This window comes from Crocodylus siamensis, chromosome 5 (assembly GCF_052110815.1).
Source record: "Crocodylus siamensis isolate JL-2025a chromosome 5, ASM5211081v1, whole genome shotgun sequence".
NCBI lineage: Eukaryota > Metazoa > Chordata > Crocodylia > Crocodylidae > Crocodylus > Crocodylus siamensis.
This window is the reverse complement of record NC_143399.1, coordinates 83220906-83242032: the sequence shown is the minus strand read 5'-3', so window position 1 is coordinate 83242032 and position 21127 is coordinate 83220906. Positions and strand designations below refer to the sequence as shown.

General features: G+C 40.7%; 1 protein-coding gene across 5 annotated transcripts in view; it reads left to right on the top strand.

Moving 5' to 3' along the window:
• Window positions 1-21127, top strand: part of RPRD1A (regulation of nuclear pre-mRNA domain containing 1A) — a 67217-nt gene that overhangs the window by 30357 nt on the left and 15733 nt on the right. The window contains exon 7 of one of the 5 annotated variants that reach the window (XM_090049595.1): window positions 20114-21126. The exons of the other annotated variants lie outside the window; for them this stretch is intronic. Coding sequence (XP_089905721.1) covers window positions 20114-20176 — 63 coding nt within the window. The 3' untranslated portion in view covers window positions 20177-21126. Of the gene's footprint in view, window positions 1-20113; window position 21127 lie in introns of those variants that run through there. 5 annotated transcript variants of the gene reach the window in all.

Sequence of the window (21127 nt, the reverse complement as noted above, 5' to 3'; positions counted from 1 at the left end):
CTACATGAACACTTGAAATGACTGGCACTTTCACAGTAATGGTTTTGTATGCTTCTGTTAACAGAAAAAATACTGGTTTTGGTTTGAAATGTTCTGTCCTATTAATGTTCTTTAGTTGAAAATCAAAGGTTACACTCAGAAGGCTTACTTTCTGCAGTCATGAAGTAGAAACGTACTGAATTTCTGCATAATTTAAATGTTTGGACTGCCACACAGAACACAAGATATTTCTAATATGTGGCAACTGAGCCTGATATATACAAATAATTAGACTATTTTGATGTACCAGAAAACACTGTTTGGCAGTAGACCAGTTCTGGGGTGGCAAAGAAGGTTCCCAGGCTGAATCCAGCCCTATGGCTCCTGGAGGGGCTAGTTATTTGGAGGTAGGGTGAGTGGAGTCAGGGCCCCCTGCTGAATTCTGGCATATAGAGACAGGTCAGCAGTGGAGGGCTGAACAGCAGGTGTTGATTCCTACAGCAGTTAACTCTTCAAGGCCAGAGACCAGGCCCATGAGGCACTAGCCCAGATGAACTGGGTAGGGGAGGGGGCAAGGAAGCTTCCCATCCTTGGACTAGTTGGTTGGAAGGGCTTGGTGGAGAGGCTGACGTACTGGGTGTGTTCCTAGTGATAGATTAAATTTGAAGGAAGGAGGGGTACGGCAACAACTTCTTCACTTATCTCTCTAAAGCTTTACACTGGTGGTGAAAGATGTGAAGGAAACTTGACGTTTCTGCTTCAGTCAGTCATTTCAGATGTTTGATCTTAAATCACTTGTTAGACTGCTAAAGCCTCCTTTTTGTGACACTGTTCTGCATTCATTTTTCCAATGACCCTCAGTTCCTGGAACCTTTAAGTTTATAACACATTGAATAACTTTTGACTGTTATGATGGTCATAACCCCCCCCCCCCCCCATACACACACCTTTTAAGATTTACTAAGCTTGACAACTGTCAAGTGAAACTGAAAATTCTGTGAGACTCAATATATATGTAATGCAGGATAGCAAAGGAGTATTTTAAGAATATACATTGTGCTCTGAATTTGCCTCCATAATTTGGTGTGCTCAATGTGTTTTAAAATGTAACTTTTTTGTTGTGTTTTTTTACACCTATATTAACACATGTAAGGAACTATTTCAGCTCCTGCTCTAACAAATGATTTTGGAAGACAACATCATCCTTGGAATTTAGTTAATCAAAGGTTGCATTCTCCCCTAGTCTGGCATTGTTTTAAGCTACTCCTTTTGCGCTAGTTCAGAGTTTAAGTGAGGGAGGTAAATCTCCAAAAGGTCAATTTAGTGTTGGAACCTTATGTAGCCAGGCCAGAGCAGTTACTGAATTTTAACGGTAGCTTTTTCTTGAGTCCTGTTTCCAGTAGAATTAAAAATTAGAAACTTTTTAGTCTGCTACTGAAACTTTTCCTTGTGGTGTTTAGTTCTTTAATTCTAGATTGCATTGATATTCTGTAATGCCATTACAAAAGGGAATAAGCAAGGAAGTGTTTTGGTCATGCAGTAAATTCAGGGAGTAAGTTAATTGATTTCATATCAAAACATTATTCCTAAAATAATCTCACTTGCCTCCCTCTTGCTTCAGAAACCAAATTTTAAAATAACTTTGTTGAATTAGGCTGTAGCGTATAATGTGCCTCACCAGTATGCGTCACCAAAAATATAAGCAAACTGGGTCATCAGTTGAAGAACATCAGCAAATATCGTCTCTAGTAAAAGTATTTCAAGGAACAGAAGTATAGTAAGCTGATCAACATGGCACATTTGTGGAGAAAAGGGCCAGAAGCTCCAGTTGTAAGAAAATTGAGGTTTGCCCCTTTACTATAGAAAATTTGTTTTGGAGGCTGCAAAGAGATACTGCTTTTGTGCTGCCATTAACAATTCCATGGCAACACAAACATCAAGTACTGGTGCTAAAAACGTTGCACTGTTATTTTGCAGTGGATGTTTGTTTGCTTTATGAGGGGAAATGGGCCCCTGATGCCCAGGCAGTGCCTGCCTAGGTTCCTATATTTGCATAGGTAAGCATTCAGGAATCTAAATTGAGGCATGTCTGCAAACGGAAACTCAGGTTCCCCCTTTCTGTTCCTCAGGGAATCTGATTTGCAACATGTTTTCACAAATAGGGAAACCCCAGGTTTCCCCTATTGACAGATGTGTGCCTGCCTACCTGTTGTCCCGCAGTGTTGGGCCCTGGCTGCTCCTGGGTTCCATACAAAACAACTGGCCTTTCTTCCTTGCTAAAGGGAGCAAACAAAACCCCCATTTGTTTGAGGAATGCTTCCTTCTAGCTTATTGGTATAAATTCTGTGGTAGCACTGTTTTTCATAAATAGGTCAGCAGAACAAAATAATCTTTTTTCAATGGGAAGGTAGTATACAAGCATGTCACTTCCATATTGAGATGTGTTATGTTCCTCTCCAGTCTCTATATTCTCACACCAGCAAAAGGATCTGCAACCCTACAAAAGGAGGCAAAATTCTTGTCTCAGAGCTACTCCTGGTGGATGGTTTTTTATGGTGTAGGGGTATTGAGGCAAATCCAGGGGGTATGGTGGGACAGGCATACTTCCTGTGCATCCCCCACCCCCAATTCATCTTCCACTCTGACAATCTGCAGAAACAGAAGGCCTGAACCTGATGGAACTGGGCTGCCCAGCTCCTGTCAACCTAGGTTGGCAGTCAGTGGTGCCTGCTGCTGAGCACTGGCCTTGAAGACCAAGGGCCTGATCCTACCTGCAGGCCCCTTGTCAAAAGCCTTGATCTGCTGTTGTAGACTTGCAGTGTTAGAGTACCTACTTATATATACTGCTGGTGTCATGACCCATAACTGAGTAATCAATTACTGTCTGAGTCATCAACAGCTGTCTAGACAGGCCATTCGAATGTTGTCTTTCTAGAAGAAAATTGGTCATGTAGACTGTATTCAACATTCAGGCCTAAATCCATACTGGATGGGATTGAAACAATGGTGGGACAGTGACACAACTGCCATAGAACAATGTTCTCATACTTCCTTGTCCTCACCCCTGTTTCCCATCCCCTGCAACAATTAAAACTTTGATTATGTTTAAAGCAAAGCTGTATATTGACCCAAACTTACTTTTTATCAGTTTTTACCAAGAAGATCCAGTTGCTTTTATTTCATGCTTGGCATCACCAACTAGATGCAACGAATATTCCCCCACCAGATGCAGAACCTCTAGGAACTCAATTCTGCTGAAAGTCACCAAAGATTTTGTATTTATTCTTCTACTAAAGGAACAGCCAATTCATTCTAAATGCAGGATCACTTTGCACAGTCCTTGTTGGTTATGACTCTGGAAGTTGCAACTGAAATGAAACAGGCATGGCTGAAGTAGATGTAAAAACAGCAGGAGATGTGATTCTTTTCTATTAATTGTTGTTAATGAACTTTCCCATTGTTTCTTTCAAGTCTGACATGGCAAGGTGATGTAGGGGAATAATGGAAGAGCAGGTGTTTATAAAGAGCTGGTGTAGTGACTGCTAGGGAGAAAACGTGGGTTCTGTGGAAAACTTGGGATTGGCCAATGAAAGACATCTTTTGTCACAAAGAAGAGCACTGACCTTGCATAGCAGTCACTGGCAAGATAAGGTGTAGACTTGTCTTTGCTTTCCAGTCTCCAAAATTGTCCAGGCTAAAAGTAAGAGCCAGACAATATTCATCTGTATCTGTCCAGTTAGAAACCATTATAGATGGCCCTTTAATTCTGGTAGCAATTAAAACCTGGCTAGGCTTACTTTGAGAGGTGGTTGGCATGGAAGATTGTCACCTATAACATCTGGGTAATTAACACTTTGGAAAATGAGTTCAGTCAACTCACTAAGAAGGAGAACTGCTATATTGGGGGGATTTGTGTTTATTAGGTGAACTAAATATGTTTATATTTTTTTAATGTTAGCCTGTTTATTTCATTTTGGCAATATACATCCATGATAACATCTTTATCTGTCCAATTGAGATGCTCCTTTATGGAAGAAAAATCAGTACTCACTTTCCCTCTCCCTTTCATCCCCAGTTAACAAACAAACAAACAACCCCTAAAGTATTTAAAGGCTGGATTCCTTTAGAGCTATGGGGCTGAAATCTTAAAGCATAATAGTTGTCTGAATACTAAGCATGTATTTATATTGGCAGATTTAGGTACTATCCTGCTGGTGATGGGGATTGAAATGATGTTGTAGAAAACTTAAAAGCATTTTGATGTGTGCTCTCTAATCTTGCAGAAGAAGGTTCTAGGTAAAGTATCGATTATCTTTACTGCTAGCAGCTCCTATTCCTACTAGCAGTTCTATAACTATGCCTGTGCAAGATTTCCCTAAAAATCTAGGAAGTCTAACATTAAGCTGTGCTCTCAGTCTCTTGCTGTTTGCATTGTTTCTTCAGTTTTGACACCTCTCTGAATCTTTTTTGGGTTAACCAGGGTATTCTACCCAAACCCTTTGCCATTTAATTTCTGGTTTGTGAAGTTGACATCACACCAGGCCCCCCTGTAAACATTCATCAGTGTTTAGTCTATTTGAAATCACGAGTGCATTCCTAAATAACCTAAAACTTAATGGCGCTATTGTCAGTTTTACAAAACAATTAGACATACAGTCGCATCAAAAACAAATTGGTTAGCAAAGCTGTGGTATACAGGATTAGAATCTTGGAATACTGTGCATGATCTAATGCAAAAAGAATATTACTGTGTATAACTTCTACTTTTAGCACCCCAGTAGAGGTCTGTATTGTTGTGGCAGTCAATTTGCAGTATATAATACTTGGGCGTGGAGTGCAAGATGTGCTGAGTATACTAGTTCTATTGAATCAGTGGCTTAAAGCAGGGTTCCCAGGATATAATATTAGTGACACCGCCCTCTGATCAGTTTGCATCTTTTGTCCAATTCTGTCAGCAAGATCAAGCTCTCCTGCTTGATAGCTGGAGTGATTGTTGCTGTTTTTTACTGTCTTGGAGGTGGTTGTTTTTCCTGTATTTTGGACATTGGGTTAAAGCTTTAAACTTGCCTGGTTTGAAAAGAAGATCTTAATAGATTGTTTTTCACATTATTTTCAATTAAGCTTCTGAAGATGAAGAATCAGTAGGACAGATCTCTGGGGAAAGGAAATACTACAGTACTTTATTCTTGTAAGAATGTGTAATGGTGGGAAGGGGGGCGGGGAATTGCAGGTTATCATAAGCAGCAAGCTTAGCAAAGACTATAAACCCATAGTTGGGTACGCTTTGCAGGGAGTCCACTTCTATAGCTAGTGGCTAAATTTAGGTTTTGTGAAAAAGAAGATGGTCTCTTGTCTATGGATGATTATTACAATTGATGCCAGGTAAATACCCTGAAATCACCAATTGCTACTCTCAGCAATATGACTGCCTTTGTATGTGTCTGCATGAGAGAGAATTTAATCCCGGGCCCAAGTCTCCATCCGTTTGTGATAGCTGGGCTTGCCTGCTGCTTTGCTGAAATGAGTGCTTTTTATCTTTCTTTAAAACTGGAGCTAAACTTAGATTGGGAGAATTACTGCTGGAACTATGGACTGTTTACAACAAGTATTAGCCCCAAAGTATATATGAGGCTAGTTCAACTATACCTAGATCAGACCAAGTCCCTAGTAAACAGGACTTGAGAGTAAGTTTCATCTATCAGCCTGCCCCCGTCCTTAGGGATACTCCCCTCCTATGGTTTCCCTGTGTTAGGATTTCTTGAGGTCTTACACTTTGATATTAAGCTGCATAATTGTAGGAAAATAGCTAAAATATTTGATAGTTGCTGCACCCAAGGTATGTGGTTTGGAAACCTAATGGGTATATTATTTTCTTTAGATGGCAAGTACATTTTAAAAAACCACTTAAAACTTGATAGTAACCAGTTCAACATCCAACCTCTAAATTAGCTGTAAATAGCTGCGGCTTAATGGCCCCCCACCCCCGCTTTTGCCAAAACACCGCTGGCCTGTGCAGCAAAAAACTGCCCTGTCCTGATTGGTGCTGAGTCGGGGCCAATCTTGGGGGGGATTGGGGGGTGGCATGTGCCCCCCTCCCCCGGTGTCCCTCCCTGCCAGTCGCCTGTGCGTCTAGGTATTGTGCCCGGTAAGCCAGTCTCCTTTTAACAATCCACTGTAGGAAAGCAATGGATTTTAGACAGTGGCAGACTAAAAGCTGCTGCTAAAAGCAAGCTGCTTAAATACAGAAGTTCACTCTGGAGGACATAGTTATAGCGGTTGGCATTAGCATTGTTAATAGTTTTCTGAGATCTCATCTTTGCTAGGCTGATTGTGTAGTCAACTATACCATCCTTCAAGTCAGTTAATTCCCTGTGCTGTTCTGCAGTACTTGGGGTGGATTAAGCAATACTCGTTGGCTGTCATTTCTGAGAGAGCACCAAATGCCAAGCATTTACCTCAGAATCCAAGACCTGAGAGGCTTCCCCCAGCACTCTGCATTGTCTGGTGCAGCAATGGAAGGTTGATAGTGATGATACATTTCTGTCATTGAGGAAACCCGTTACTCCAAGGAAGGATATCTGTGAAATAAGGCAGAGGCAGATAGTGTTAAGGATTAAATTGCCCCAAAATAGATCTTGCACTTAAATGGTCTGTCTTGGACAGAAGGGTTTGACACTGGGAAACCTCAACCATAGTACTACATCTGGATGCATTCTCACTACATTTTGCTGCTGGATATGTAGTCATCTCTTGAATTGTTTTGTCCCCCCCACAACTTCTCCAGTGAAAGGTATTCTTCTTCTCTGTATACCATTTTTGAATGTACTGGTATCATCTAATACTCTTCAAAAAAGTTTTGCTGCTGTCCATGTTAACTCTATTGTTTTGGGGTTAGGGATTGTTTTTTGTCTTCTAGATAGTCCATCCTTATCTCAACAACACTGTCAATCTAGCTGGCTTCCTGTATCTAACTTAGATACTGTGGACTGATTGGATAATGCCCCACAATGCTGTGTGATAGCAGCTGTGAGCTGTCCCATTTGCTGTACTGTGCAGTCTCCAGAGCTTATCTCGCCTGCTGGCTCACAGCAGACAAGATGCCAGTGGGATTGCTAGTTTCAGTATGTGCTTGTTTTATATTGAACTGCTTGCAAAAGAGAGAACCTTTTATAATTGTTTCTTTAGCCATTATTTTCAACATCTCTGTTAAGAAAGTAAGAATGCTGCAACTAAGATGTTTCTTTTGACCAATCAGTGTCTTCTGCTTTGTACTGAGAAGAAACAGCAAACCTTTTGTACATGGCAAAGAAGAGGCATTTTTCTATACCTCCAGCCATTTTTTTGCTGCTATTCATAACTTTTAGTTGAACCACAGGCCTATGGTCCTGAAGGAATATTTCTTTATTATTTGGTTACCCAGGGCCAATGGAAACTCCTCTGAAGGCTCCTGCTTAGTGTGAGCGTGAGAGAATGTACAGCACTCCAAAACACTAATGGAAGCATTTAAAGGTAGGCGAGTATGGAAGCAATCGCTCTGTAAAACTGCAATGCTTCTCTACTGACCAGAAACACCTTAGAAAACTTTTTTCCTGATCGGTCTGTCTCATGCATGGGCAGGCAAGGAAAAAGCATGGCAAATATGCTTGTCAAATCTCTGTGAAGGTGTTAAGAAAGCACAAATTAGCTGGCATTGATTAAATGTTTTTTCAGACATTAATTAGCAGCCAAAATGTTTTGAGTAATTGTGGACAGATCCTGCATCCCCATTCACCCAGTGAAGCCATAGCAATCTCCTTAAATTCTCAGAAATTCTTTACCCTGGAATCCAGAACTACTTTGTACTTGAATTGTATATAACTCTAGGATGAAATAGGTCAAGTTTGAAGCCTTGGTTATCCAAACTAACTCATTCTATTTGATATTTAGGTTATTAGCGTACCTTATTTTCCAAGCTGTAGTGGTTGAAAGATTTAAAAAAGAAGAAAAAGCAAAAGAAAATGGATGTTAATGTAGAGTAGGGACTAATCTGGGATTACTAAAATCTTTTAGTTCAGGTCTGGATTATCCGTCTCTAGTTACACAATTGGGAAGCACAAAGAATGACAACAAAAATTGTAGGATGTAATATTTATAGCGATATTAGAAAGTCTTACCTGCATTTAAAGGCTAGGAAAAATAATTTATTACCTGGACTGGAACCAGGAGGTAAATGTTAACAAGTACCTATCTCTTGAATAAATTTAAAAATACCTGATAAAAAGCAAGCCATCATTGATAAAGTAATTGAGGAAGAGAGGACAGTCTGAATATCCCTGGTGGGTGGAAGGTATCCATTATATGCTGATAGAAAAAGGGAGTTCAGGACTGCATCTATAATTTTAAACCAACTTCCTCATAAGACACATTCATGGTATTCTTAAATTATGACCAAAATCTAATACTCGGTAGAAAGATGCTTTTGTTTGTTCATTAAAACATGCTCATAATCTTTTCATAATAGGTTATTTTGAGTTCAACAATGTGTTCTATATTCTGCTGTTGCTTCCAATGTATCAGAGTGTAGCCTTATTTTTTATAATCAGGATACTTTTAATGTCATAGTACAGCAGCTTCACTGCAAGCTTAATTTTGAGAGCAAACTTATTTAATATGCAGTTTACTCTGAAAAATGTAAAAATAGCGGTTTCTTACTTCTACCTGTCATTGATTAACTTTGTCAAAGACAAGGTTTTACTTATTCTGTTTAGTTGTGCAGTGGTTGTGCAGAAGTGGGGGAGGTGGATTCTATTCCTTCATGTGCACCATTAGCAAAATTAATTTCAGCATTTTAATTAGAGACCTAAAAAGTTATGTCCTCATGAGCATATTGAAGTTGCACAGGTGTCAGTGAGTACCTAACTGGTGATTTGTGGGCAAGAAGGAAAGACCTCCACCCTCTTTGACTTTTGCAAATTTTGAATTCAGCTTGCTGGGCATCCAGTTGAAGATTCATCTTTTTGCCTTGTCAGTAGGAGCATTGTAAATCTGTTGGTGTTTTTAGAGTCACTTTTTTGGTGAAAATTATACTGTACACTTGAGGCAGATTTTCTGTTTTATATAAATCATGATAGGGTTACTTAATTTAGTGTCACCTACTTTATTGCAGGTTTCTTTCCTCTCTTGTGGATAAAATGTTACTTTCTCTGTGGTGGAGTGGCACAGATGAGTGAAAGGAATGTCCAAGGCACTTATCTGATATCAGAGCCATGGCACAGGGCACGTTACCTTGGGACAGGTGGAGAGAGAGACATTGTTGAGCGCACTTTAATTTTTTCTTTTGAAAGAAGCTACCTCTTCCCTTCTTTGTACCTCCACTACCCCAGTATAATGTGAGTTGTGTGCTGTAGATTGTAGGGTTTGTGCTGTTGACTGTGAGGGTTGCCATACCTTGCAGCTGAATATTGCACACTTGTTGGTAGGGAAGCTAAACCTCCCTTCAGAACATCAAGCAAATTTGCTGGCCTGCTGTTTTTGACAGAGATGGATGTAGAAGTTTGATGCATCCTTGGTCTAGGATAGAACCAGTTTGATTTTTCCCACTTTCCCCCCTGTGTCTTATGTCTTATCTGACCAAAAGAAGAGCCTAAATATAGGGTGAACAAGTAACTCAGATCCCATTCAGGTTTTTATTGTGGTTTTTTTTTTTTTTTTTCCCCCCCCAGGTGAAAAATCCAAGTAGTATTCTAATGGAATTTGACAACTATCATCAACTCAGAAAGTATGGGGTGGGGAAAGTGGAGATAAGGATAATGACTTTCAGTTAGTAGTTGCATGGGTTGAATATGAAATAAGTACTTGCATAAGAGGATAAAGAATCTGTAGTTCCCATCACTGTGGTATCTTAAGAGCTTTGCAATCTTCTTGACACATTTATTCTCCTAGAACCTTCATAACAGTGTTGTGTCCACCCAATATAAAATGAGGCTTAGGAACTGAGGTTTTCTTCACAGCAGAGTTTGTTCAAGTGAGAACAAACATGCTGTAATGCCCTAACACCAGGTATGCCATCATTGGTAGCACTAGAATTTCTGGGGGGTTTCCCCATTGCTCTTTGTGCTGCAGTAAGCCAAGATGTTTTTATACGTCTTAGTGAACTGTGGGAAAACTTGTCTGCCTTTCTGAGCACACACAGGGTGAATTTTGAGAAGGTACTAGAAGATTGTCAGGCCACAAGTGATCTTAGTTTCCGTCTTCACAGTGAAAGCATGTGTATTATCAGCCTACTGAAAGTGGAACCCTGGCTGTAACCCAATATCCCATCCAAACTAGCAAGGCTGAGTTTAAAACACTGACAGATTTAAAGTGAATTGTATTTTATTTGTGGATTAGGGTGGGGAGCAGAAGGGCGTAGAAGCAAAATACAAATGAAAACCCAGAATAACTGCAGTGAAAACAAACTTGAATGACTCGCAGAAGGCTATGGAAATAAGCACATGCACAGCTGGGAATTGACAGTTATTATTAATCTACCTGCTGTTGCCTTTTAGTTTTATTTTTAGTAGCCTCTGAGTCTAACAGTATTATAATAGGATACATAACTAAGACTGACAAGAAAAAAAAAACCTTGGACTTCATCACATTTGAATGACTTTTCAGAGCAATCACATAATTATTTTATGAATCTGTCCTATCTGCTTGTTAGGAACCTTTTCTTTTCAATACTTTATTTCACACAGAAGTTTTATTGTTGTTGTTTACATTTTTCTTTCTTGTTCAGAGTAATTTATTTTTTAACACTGAAAAAGAAAACATTGAAAACTTTCCTTATTATTGGCCTGCTTTTTAGCTTTGAAATAATACACTTTTTCTACATGCAGATGTGGACATCATAAAAAATATACCTATTTTTAACAGCATCTATGGTGCTGCATTAATAGCCTGGTCTTCAAAGGTCGGCTTATTTCAAGTGTGAGTGTAACTTCAAATCTACAGCCAAAGAAACTGTAAAGTGAAGCCACAGGGAAGTCTATTAAATTGGGAAGTTTATTGTAAAGGCCTTTAAACAAAGCAAATGTGGCAGGTCATCTATTACTGATGGAGGAGCATATAATTTAAACTCTGTAGCTGCAGCACTCTTGTATATTGAAGTATTCCCTGATAGTATTCAGACTTTGTAAACTTTAGGCAATATCCATTGCTGGATATTTTCATCGGAGGTTACCCCATTTTGTTACTGGTGAATCTGATTTATTTGTATGTGTATGTGTACCCTTCAGAGACCTTGTTTCTGGCCTGCCAAAACTTAAATCAGCAGCATTAGGTGATCTAAACATTCTAATGATGACTAGATACCCTTTGTAAAATGAACACTGGCCTGTGAAATGCAACTTGTTTAATGTAGTAGTGGAAAAAATTAGGCTGTTGTTGTGTAGCCCAGGTGTGCTTTGTGGGAAAATGATTTATAGTAAAAAGATGGGGGTGGGGAATTGTGTGGAAAAGTTATACATTTTTTCTTTTTAGTTTGGCCATATTTACTGCATTCTTCCTCCAACCCTTCTCCCTTCTTAAGTTTCCCTGCACTTGTTAGAATTCTGTCTCTCTTATATCTGCAGTTGCAGTTCTAAATATACTTTGACTCAACAGCCACTTATTCTTTTTTATTGTCAAAAAGAAATTCAGTCTACTAAACAACTCTGTTTAATGTTTCCAGTGAAAAATGAGTTAAGTCACTGGCTATGCTCAAACTACTGGTGAAAAGTTGATGTGGCTGAGAGGGAGAGAGAAATTTGAACCTAGCACTTGTCCCCTCCAAAGCTTTTTTTATTTTTTCTTTCTGAATTCTGTAGGTGCCTCTCATCACTCCTACCAGCTACATCTCTCATATCCTTGTCTATTAACACACAGGATTGTGCACTTTTTTTTTTAAGGGAAGGAAGATCCTTTTTTCAAGGTGAGAGTTCAGGGGCAAGATTTGTATGTTTTAGTGGCCAGTGAATTGGTGCAATGATTCCCAAAAGATGCAAAAAGGACGTATATGCCAATACATGAAGCTAAGCTCTCATAGCCCATGCATGGGAGAGAAGGAGCAGGTTCAAGCGTTAGTTCTTTGCCCCTCAACCTTCTCTTTCAAGCTCCCGTTACTTCAGTCATTGTGCTAAGGTAACTTCTTCAGAGTAGTTCTGCATGTGGTGCTCTGTAGCCAAGAGAAAGACATATTTTCTCCAACCCTTACACATCCAGCTAATCAGAAAATATCTGCCTTTCTCTAATACAGCTCTGAAAAGCTGAAGAAAATTATTCCAGAGTCCCTAAAGGAATTGGTTTTTGCTCATGGATGGGGAAAGCGGGTAGTAATGAAAAAAGTGTCCCCAAAACCCGCTTGCCATAAACACACAAACTGGCTTGTTATTTAAATCAGTGGTGCCCAACCTTTTTGCTTTGGGGGCTGCATGGCCCCTATCAGGCACATGGGGCAAGGGCCCAATTTGGCTGCATGGGGGTTGTGGCCAGGTCCTGATCCAGCTACCCAGGGTTTGAGAATTTGACAATGAGGGATGGGTGCAGTATTGTCACTGTCTCCTGCTACCAAATTTTCTGACCCACAGGCTGGATGCCATGTGTTAAATCATTCATGGCCTGGTTTTTGAGAGATTTCATAGATTTCATAGACATTAGGGCTGGAAGGGACCTTGGAAGATCATTGAGTCCAGCCCCCTGCCCCAGGGGCAGGAAGTCATGCTGAGCACCTGCGACTACCATAGCAATAAATGGGAGCTGTGAATGATTTATCACCTTTGAAAGTCAGGCTGTATTTAATCAGGCTGCCCCAGGATCCCTATATGTAAAATGGAGATGATACTAACTTTCCTTGTATAAAGTCATGATATATTTAGTTAACATTTGTGATATAAAGTGATAAAATTAATCAGAATGCCTGTACAATACTCTAGTGGCACCTAGGCACATATGTAATTTTAGAATTGTCTTTTGAATGTCTTTTCAAGCTCTTGATAGTTGAGGACAACATAAGCTTAAGCTGGCTCCTTTTTTTTCATTGAACTAAAGGCACAACATTTTCACACTCACCGTTTTTAAATATATGACTTGATTAAATTTAATTTTCTTCCTGGGATCCAGTTGCTGTGGTCATGTATTATGGTGTATTCAAAATAGATAGGAATTGTTTATGATTTGGGGTAAGAGGAGAACAGGGGTGGCTGGTGCCTCCTGAGTCAGGGTGGGGCAGGCCACAATCTGTGGGTGAGCCCAAAGCCCCATATCCACTCCTATACTTGTGTATAGTATTGTCTGAGGCTTAACTCCCCCCCCAACAAGCCGCCAGCCTGCACGGCAAAAAAACTGTCCTGTCTTGAGCGTGCTGAGTCGGGGACCAATCTCAGGGGGCAAATGTCTACCAGTCACCTGTGGAGGAGGAGGAGCAAAATTTGTTTTGAAAGGTCTGCTCAAAAATACCAGCAGGCCTTTCCAAACAGGCCTTTCAAAGCTGATTCCAGCTCGCTATAACTACTTGTGTAAATAAGTGGAACTGGATTGTGCACATAGTAGACTACTAGGCTCTCCTTTAAGAAGATAAGTGTAATCAGCTAAATAGATTTTAGTTTAATACACAACCAGTATCTATTTTATAACATTTCATCTCTTCCTCATGACTACAGCATAAGCATAGATGTATTCTGATGTGCTGTGCTCTCTGTGCTACTACAGCTGGACTACTACGCATACACGAGCTAACTAGTTTAAACCAGCTAGGGTATCTCTACACTATTGCACTCATTTCTGTAACTGCAGTGTAGTCAAATCTTAGAAGAAAAAAAATCTCAGTAGTTCCTTTCATGAGCCTGTCTTTAGATTCCTCTGACCCAAAGTAGTACTTCTTGTGAACTTTTCCCTCCAAACAGCTAAGTACAGTCTGAGGTCTGCATAATTTTCTTACTTTCAGCGGTATAGTTGTCTCTATTAAATATGCAATTTTCAGTCACTGTGGCCAGATTTTACACTTGAGCATGCAGCACAACATCTGTTAAAGTCCAAGTGAGTTTTATGTACACAGATCTGAGAGAAGAAATCAGTGCATCATGAGAATCTGCAGGCAAGGGCTGTATGAAATGAAATGTACATCTCTGACAAGTGCAATTTTTAAGATTTAGCCGGTGGGTACAGTAAACTTTAATTTGGGGATTTCACACAGCTGCTCTTAAGTGAACTTCCTGCAGCTCCGATTTTTTTTATAATATGGATAAACAGAAAAATCTCTTTTAATACAGAATCTGTCCTTGAGGTGAACCCTCTTAATTTTCAGAGATTTAAAAAAAATAGATCTTACATTAATAGATAAAACTTTCTGAAGCAATTTCAAGGCTTGAGATCAGTTTCTTGGCAGTGTTCTCAATTCAAAAACTTGGTAAACTTGTACTTATATTATACATGAGCCATTTTAATCCATTTTAATACTCTATTCCACCAGAATTACTAAGAACTTCTGCCATCCCTGATTTCCCTGTTAATGGTGCTTCAGAGCTTTCTGACTTTTTGGCAAGAGATCTAAACCAGATTATTTAGGAAAATTTTAAAATACCTTCTAGGAGTCTGTTTTGGGTTTTGGGCTAAATGACTAAATTCATGACCAGCAAAGATTCTTCAAGATTCAGATAGTAAAAATAGAAAAAGACAAAATCCAACCTGAAGCAGATAACAAAATAAATGTCTAATTGGGATCATAATTCACATGACTTCACCTCTGTGTTCCTGCCCTACTACTTGGATGTTTTTCATTTCCTCTTAAGTTATTTTTGTAATTACAGTTAATGCCTGAATAGTTCAAAAATTTGGCAGCTAATCAGATTCCTTTGGCATAAAAATCCATTTTCTAAATTAACATGGCATTATGGAGCTAGCATGGTTCAGCTGTGGAAAATGCAAAATTATTGGTAGGTCTGCTAACATGGCCTTTAATTAAGGCTATCCAGTATTTCCCATTATAAGACACTGTTTTCAGTTGTATACAGTCTTGCCAAGTTTGGGTTTTTTCTTTCTATGCTACAGTTCTATCTCAAGCTCATTTTGTTGCAACTTTCTAAAAAAAAATACAATTCACCTACTCATGAGATTGAAGATAAGAGAAAATATTCAGTCATTAAAAAAATTCCAATGACTTTTTATTTTCTGAGAAGCTTTTGCTAAATACCTTGGAGCAGGAATTTGAAAAAACTGTGGGGAAATGGGAGGGTCCTTATCGGTTACACTGCATACTCAGTATTGGTGTAAGTTACATGTATCCAAGTGAAAACCTGCCAATTTATTTGTGAGGATTTCATGCAGTTGTGCAGTCACAGGCTTTTGTAAAATATGTTTGTACATACTTGGTGGAGTCTCTGTGGCCCTCAGCAGCATAAATCCTTAAAGATTCCATCTAAACCAAGCATGCTGTAGTGTGGAACTGAGCTTTCCCTGAAGTTGCAGGTGTGGGCTTGTGCCAAGTATGAACTCATGCATTGACCTGAGAGCAGGGTGCCTGTCTTTCCTGTGGTTTCAAGAAATAGTCTTTTGAATAAGAAGTATGTAGGGGTAGAGCTAAAGAGCACAGGACAAAAGGGGTCATATTTTCAGGGAACAGGCCGAAGTGCCAATTAGGGCAAACTCCTATGGATCTTGGAACAGCAGCAAAGATTTCTGATTTCCACCATTATTCCAGTGTAAGCAAATGCCTGTGTCAAATCCCTGGCAAGTTAGATTGCTGATCCACACTGAGGATAACAAACTGTTTTTGTTAGTTATTCCATTAACTCAATGGCAGAGGTCTTGGACCTAAAGCAGTGGTTCTCAGCCTTTTAAGTCTCAAGACACCCCTTGATATATTCAAGGCAGCCATTGGAAAATGGCAGCTCAGATTTTTTGACTACGCAAAAATTAATAGACCAATTTTTCTGTTGCAAATTCATAAAGACCATAACAGGTCAAAAGATTTTTAACAGTATGTATTCCTATTTAAAATCTCTAGCTGCATCCAGATGACCGCAGCCATGCAGTACATGGTGCCATGTACACATCTGTGGCACCACATGCTGCATGTTCAACTGTTCTCCATGCTGCAAGAGAGCACTGCAGGGGGGGCGGGGTGGGATTAGACCCTGAGAGATCCTGAAGGGGGGAAAAAAAGCAGAGTGGTGTACACAGGGCAGCATGCGCCACCCAGAACAGGAGCCTGACTGGCTGGAGACATGCTCCAACTGTCAGCCAGGCTCTGAGTGGCAGGATTCCCAATGCTGATGCCCTGGGAGCTGATGCCCTGGGCCAGGTGTTCCCAGCCTCCCCTACCCCACCTGGGGTAACCTGCCATGTGCCAGGGGGCACATGACACAGGTGTTCCCTGGGGACTACCAGCAGCAGTGCAAGGTCTGTCTCTGCTAGTTGTCCCGAGGGAACCAAACGTCCATGCTCTTTTGGACTCGGCCTCTGGGTTTATCTTCTGAATCGGGTTTGCACACCCAACAGTGCAAACATTGTGTGCCACCATGCAGCACCCCTGAAGTATGTTCTCAATGCCCCCTAACATTCATGGTCCCAAAGATTCCAAACCTGCTGATTATTCATAAATGGCAATGTTATGACCCAGGATGAAATTTATATTTATTTTCAGGTGACTTTTAGAAAAAAGTGTATATGTACACACACTTATGTGTCTATACACACAAAGCTGTCAAAGATATCTTAAGATTGCAGTGTTAAGTTCTGAGAAATAGAGCTGTGTAAAGAATTTTTGAGGGTTTTTTTTGGTTGTGGAGTTTGCAACCAGTCCAAGAACAATTATGCTAAATCCAATTTTGGTCCAATGCAACTTTTTCCCCCCACCAAAACAAAAAAGAATAATATTTTGGGTTTGTAAAAAGTTTTTAAACTGATTTCAATTTTAATAAATAGATGTATTGACCTGTATAATAAAAACCCTTTATTTTGAATTTGTTGAAATGAAAGAGATGGCTGTTTAAAAACAAACAAAAAAATGTGTACCCTAATACCCTAGCTCCCTCATCTCCCTCTGCCCCCCAATTTTCTTTCTTGGCTGGAACAATTTAATGGATTTCACACAGATTTACAAATTACTTTGATCTAAATATGCATGTTATAATACAGTCAATATGTAATCACCAAACTTGTATTTTCTCGCATACAATATGCACTCTTCCCCACCCCCAATTAGCTACCGGAACTGGATGCGCATAATAAGCAAGGAACTACGGTAACAGCAATTTCTGCTGCTTAAACCTGTCGAGCACCTGTTGGTGCTGTACAGCAGGGGTGTCAAACTCATGTGGTCCCTCAGGCCAGATGTCTGGTACAGGGCTGGTTCATGGGCTGAGTGAATTGTGCATGGCAGGCCCCGTATGCTAGATGGGAACTGTGGAACCCCCTCTCTACCCCTTGTCAAATGTTGGATTCACACACTCAGTGCTTGCTCCGGCTGATCTGGGAGTGTGCTGCATGTGCTGCCCAGGCAGACTATAGGATGAGTGTTGCATGTGGTGCCCACTTCAGCCAGTCTGGGACCCACTCTGCATGTGGTGCCCACATTGGAGTGGCCGGGGCCACCACATGCAGTGCGAGTCCTGGACAGTCCAGCGTGGGTGTCACATGAGGCGCATGTTCTGGACCAAAGGCATCATGTGCAGTGCAGGTCCCAGGTCCTGTGTATGGAAGGGGCCAGCCTGGCACTTGCCATGTGTCCTTTGAGTCAATTCTGGACCCAGGGGCAGTACCAGGAGCCAGATGATCAGGTTCCATGGACCAGATCCAGCCCACAGGCTATATTTTTTTTCTTTGACACTCCTGTTCTATGATGAGAAAAATAACAAGCTGGGTTTACTTGCTGCTGCTGCTACTCATAGTTTCATAGGTTCATAGTTAGTAGGGTCGGAAGGGACCTGAGCAGATCATCAAGTCCGACCCCTGCCATGGCAGGAAAGAGTACTGGGGTCAAACAACCCCAGCAAGGTGATTGTCAAGCCTTGTCTTAAAGACCCCCAGGGTAGGAGCCAGCACCACTTCGCTTAGAAGTTGGTTCCAGATCCTAGCTGCCCTGACAGTGAAGTAGTGCCCCCTGATGTCTAATCTGAATTTACCCTCTTCTAGCTCGTGACTGTTATTTCTAGTCGCTCCTGGTAGTGCTCAGGGGAACAGGGACTCTCCCAATGCCTGCTGGTCCCCTCTGACTAGTTTGTAACAGGCCACTAGATTCCCCCCCCCTCAGCCTTCTATTATGGAGGCTGAACAGGTTCAGGTCCCGTAGCCTGTCCTCATAGGGCCTGCCCTGCTGCCCCCGATCATGTTAGTGGCCCTCCTCTGCACCCTCTCCATGTTGCCCATATCCCTTCTGAAGTGTGGCACCCAGAACTGGATGCAGTACTCCAGCTGTGGCCTGACCAGTGCTGCATAGAGGGGGAGGATCACCTCCTTGGACCTGCTTGAGATGCATCTATGGATGCATAACAAGTTGTGGTTGGCATTTCTGACTGCATCCCCACACTGCCGGCCCATGTTCATCTTGGCATCAATGGTGACTCCAAGATCCTTTTCTGCCTCTGCACTGACAAGAAGGGAGTTCCCCAGCCTGTAGGTATGGTGCTGGTTCTTCCTCCCCAGGTGCATCACCTTGCACTTGTCAGTGTTGAATCCTATCCTGTTCTCATCCACCGACCCGTGTAACCTGTCTAGGTCTGATTGTAGCCTATTGCTTCTTTCTAACGTGCCCACATCCCCCCACATCTTAGTGTCATCAGCAAATTTGAACAGGGTGCTTTTTACCCCTCATCCAAGTCATTGATGAAGGTGTTGAACAGTGCAGGCCTGAGGACCGAGCCCTGGGGGACCCCACTGCTCACATCCCTCCAGGTCGAAAATGACCATCCACCACCACTCTCTGGGTGCAGCCCTCCAGCCAGTTGGCGACCCATTTGACTGTGTAGGTGTTAACACCACAGTCCCCCAGTTTGTTAATGAGAACAGGGTGAGAGAGTGTCGAAGGCCTTCAGAAAGTCTAGAAAGACTATGTCCCTGCATCTAAATAACTGCACTCAGTTATTTATTATGAGGAAAGATCCCTTCCCTTGCCCCCTCCCCTGCTTCCTTCTGCCTTTCAAAAACACAGTGTATATCTTATTCAGGGGTGTATTGTATTTGAGCAGATGCAGTATTTTTCTTTGAGCCCCCTGCTTCATTTAGTTCATGGCAAGGCCCTGCTCTGAGGGTAATGGGTTCAGTCAGAGAATATTCCGCTTGGACTCTTTGCTTCGGAAGAACAGCAGTGAATGAGGCAAGGGAAGGGATTGCAGGAAGAGAGCAACAGGTTTAAGACTTCTTACGGATGCCTTGAAGAACTGGATTCTACAGCATGCCTTTGTGACCACCTGTGTATTCCTTTTCTATTAGGTGCTCAACTTAAAAACCTGACCTCGTTAATTTGGGATACCCAATTTGAGATCATCTCTCTGTACCTCTGCTCCCCCCTGTGAAATGAGGTTATATAATTCAAATACTTTATGGGGGTTTCATGAAAGTTTTTTTTATTAGTTCGTGAAGTGGTCGGAGTACTGTAGTGATGAGCACCATAGAAGAACCATCAAAGAAATGTAGTGTCTCTTTAGCTGAAATTTTGAATAATGTGTAGTGAATAAGGCCCTGGGGCCACATACTAAACATCAAGGAGTGAATAAATTGAGCACAGTCCATTCTCTCCAGTAAATATTTCTCATATTTACCTTGTGGGAAAACATAATATCATACAGAGAGGCCATATTAAGGTTAAAAAAGCCAACCTTAAATTGGCATTTCCTTATTTTTTAGTTTGATTTTTTTTAAAAAACTTTTTTGCATCCTTTATTATAGTCTTGTAATATAGACTTGGTCTATATAGTTTTGTAATGTACATTATAATAAAAAAGCCTACATCAGTAACATGCATGTCTAAATTGAATGGATTAAATGTTAAACTACTTGGAGGGTTTTTTTTAATGGATCTTGTCAATTTTTTTAAAACAATTTGAGATTTATTTCTGTGCATATTTTCCTAAGGGATGGTCTCCTGCCTTCTGTAACCCTACATGTGATTTTTTTTTCCCCTACAAAAACCTGCACTGAGAAGATAAAGATTGTGGACTCAGAAAAAAAGTGCAGTTTACCAATAAATGTTCTGTTCCATTTCTGAACTTGAAAGTGTGTACAGCAAGGTTCTGCACTCTACTACCCTTCATATGAAAGAGGAAAGACTTGTGGCATTTTGTGGGGCACTGTTAGGAATGTGGAAAATTCTGCAGCTAACTAAATTCTGCACTTAACTAAAAAAACAAAACTGAATTTAATGGGCTTCAGGAGTCAGAGGTTCCAGTTTTCAATTAGGCATCCAAATCCGTATTTGGATTAACTAAGCACTCGGATAAATAACTGTAATCTTTAAAATTGGATGACAAAATCTATATTTTATCTTGAAGGAGTGTGGATTTTCTCTCATATATGATATAAAGCTAAAGAAAGATCCAAGTGAAATATTAAGGCTTTCTTTTGAATTTTTTATTCTGAAAAACATCACAAATGCTATTTTATTCCATTGTTTTTCTTGATGGAGTCTTATACATGCAATATGCTGCAATCAGAATACAGCTGAGTTTTGGTATATGCTGTCTCCCTGCAGCAAGATGTATTAGCAATAGGCAGGTAGTTTCTTCTTCTAGACTGTCTTCTGGTAAAAGGAAGATGCATCTTCTGAGCCTTATCACTCAGGATATAGACTGTCATAAGTCATGATATTTGTAGTTTTCTTTAAAGAGCTATGTAAAACAGACACATGACAGAAAACACTGAAGTGTTGTAAATTAGCCGGAATTGTATCAAATATGACCCTTAATAAAACGGGCACCAAAATACTTTACTGTGAGGAGGAACCTTCCACTGCTTCCCTGTGAGAATGGACTCTAGAGAGAAAAATGGAATCAAATGGTGACCAAGCATACCATGTTACATTTCTACCCTCCAGCTAAGTATGGTTAGTCTGCTGACATCCCACAGTGCTTTGCTTCCTACTATCCCGAAGTGGCCCTTTTGTGACTCGCTCAATTCCAGTGCTCTAGGGTCACAGGGCCTGTCCGGTATCTAACCTTAC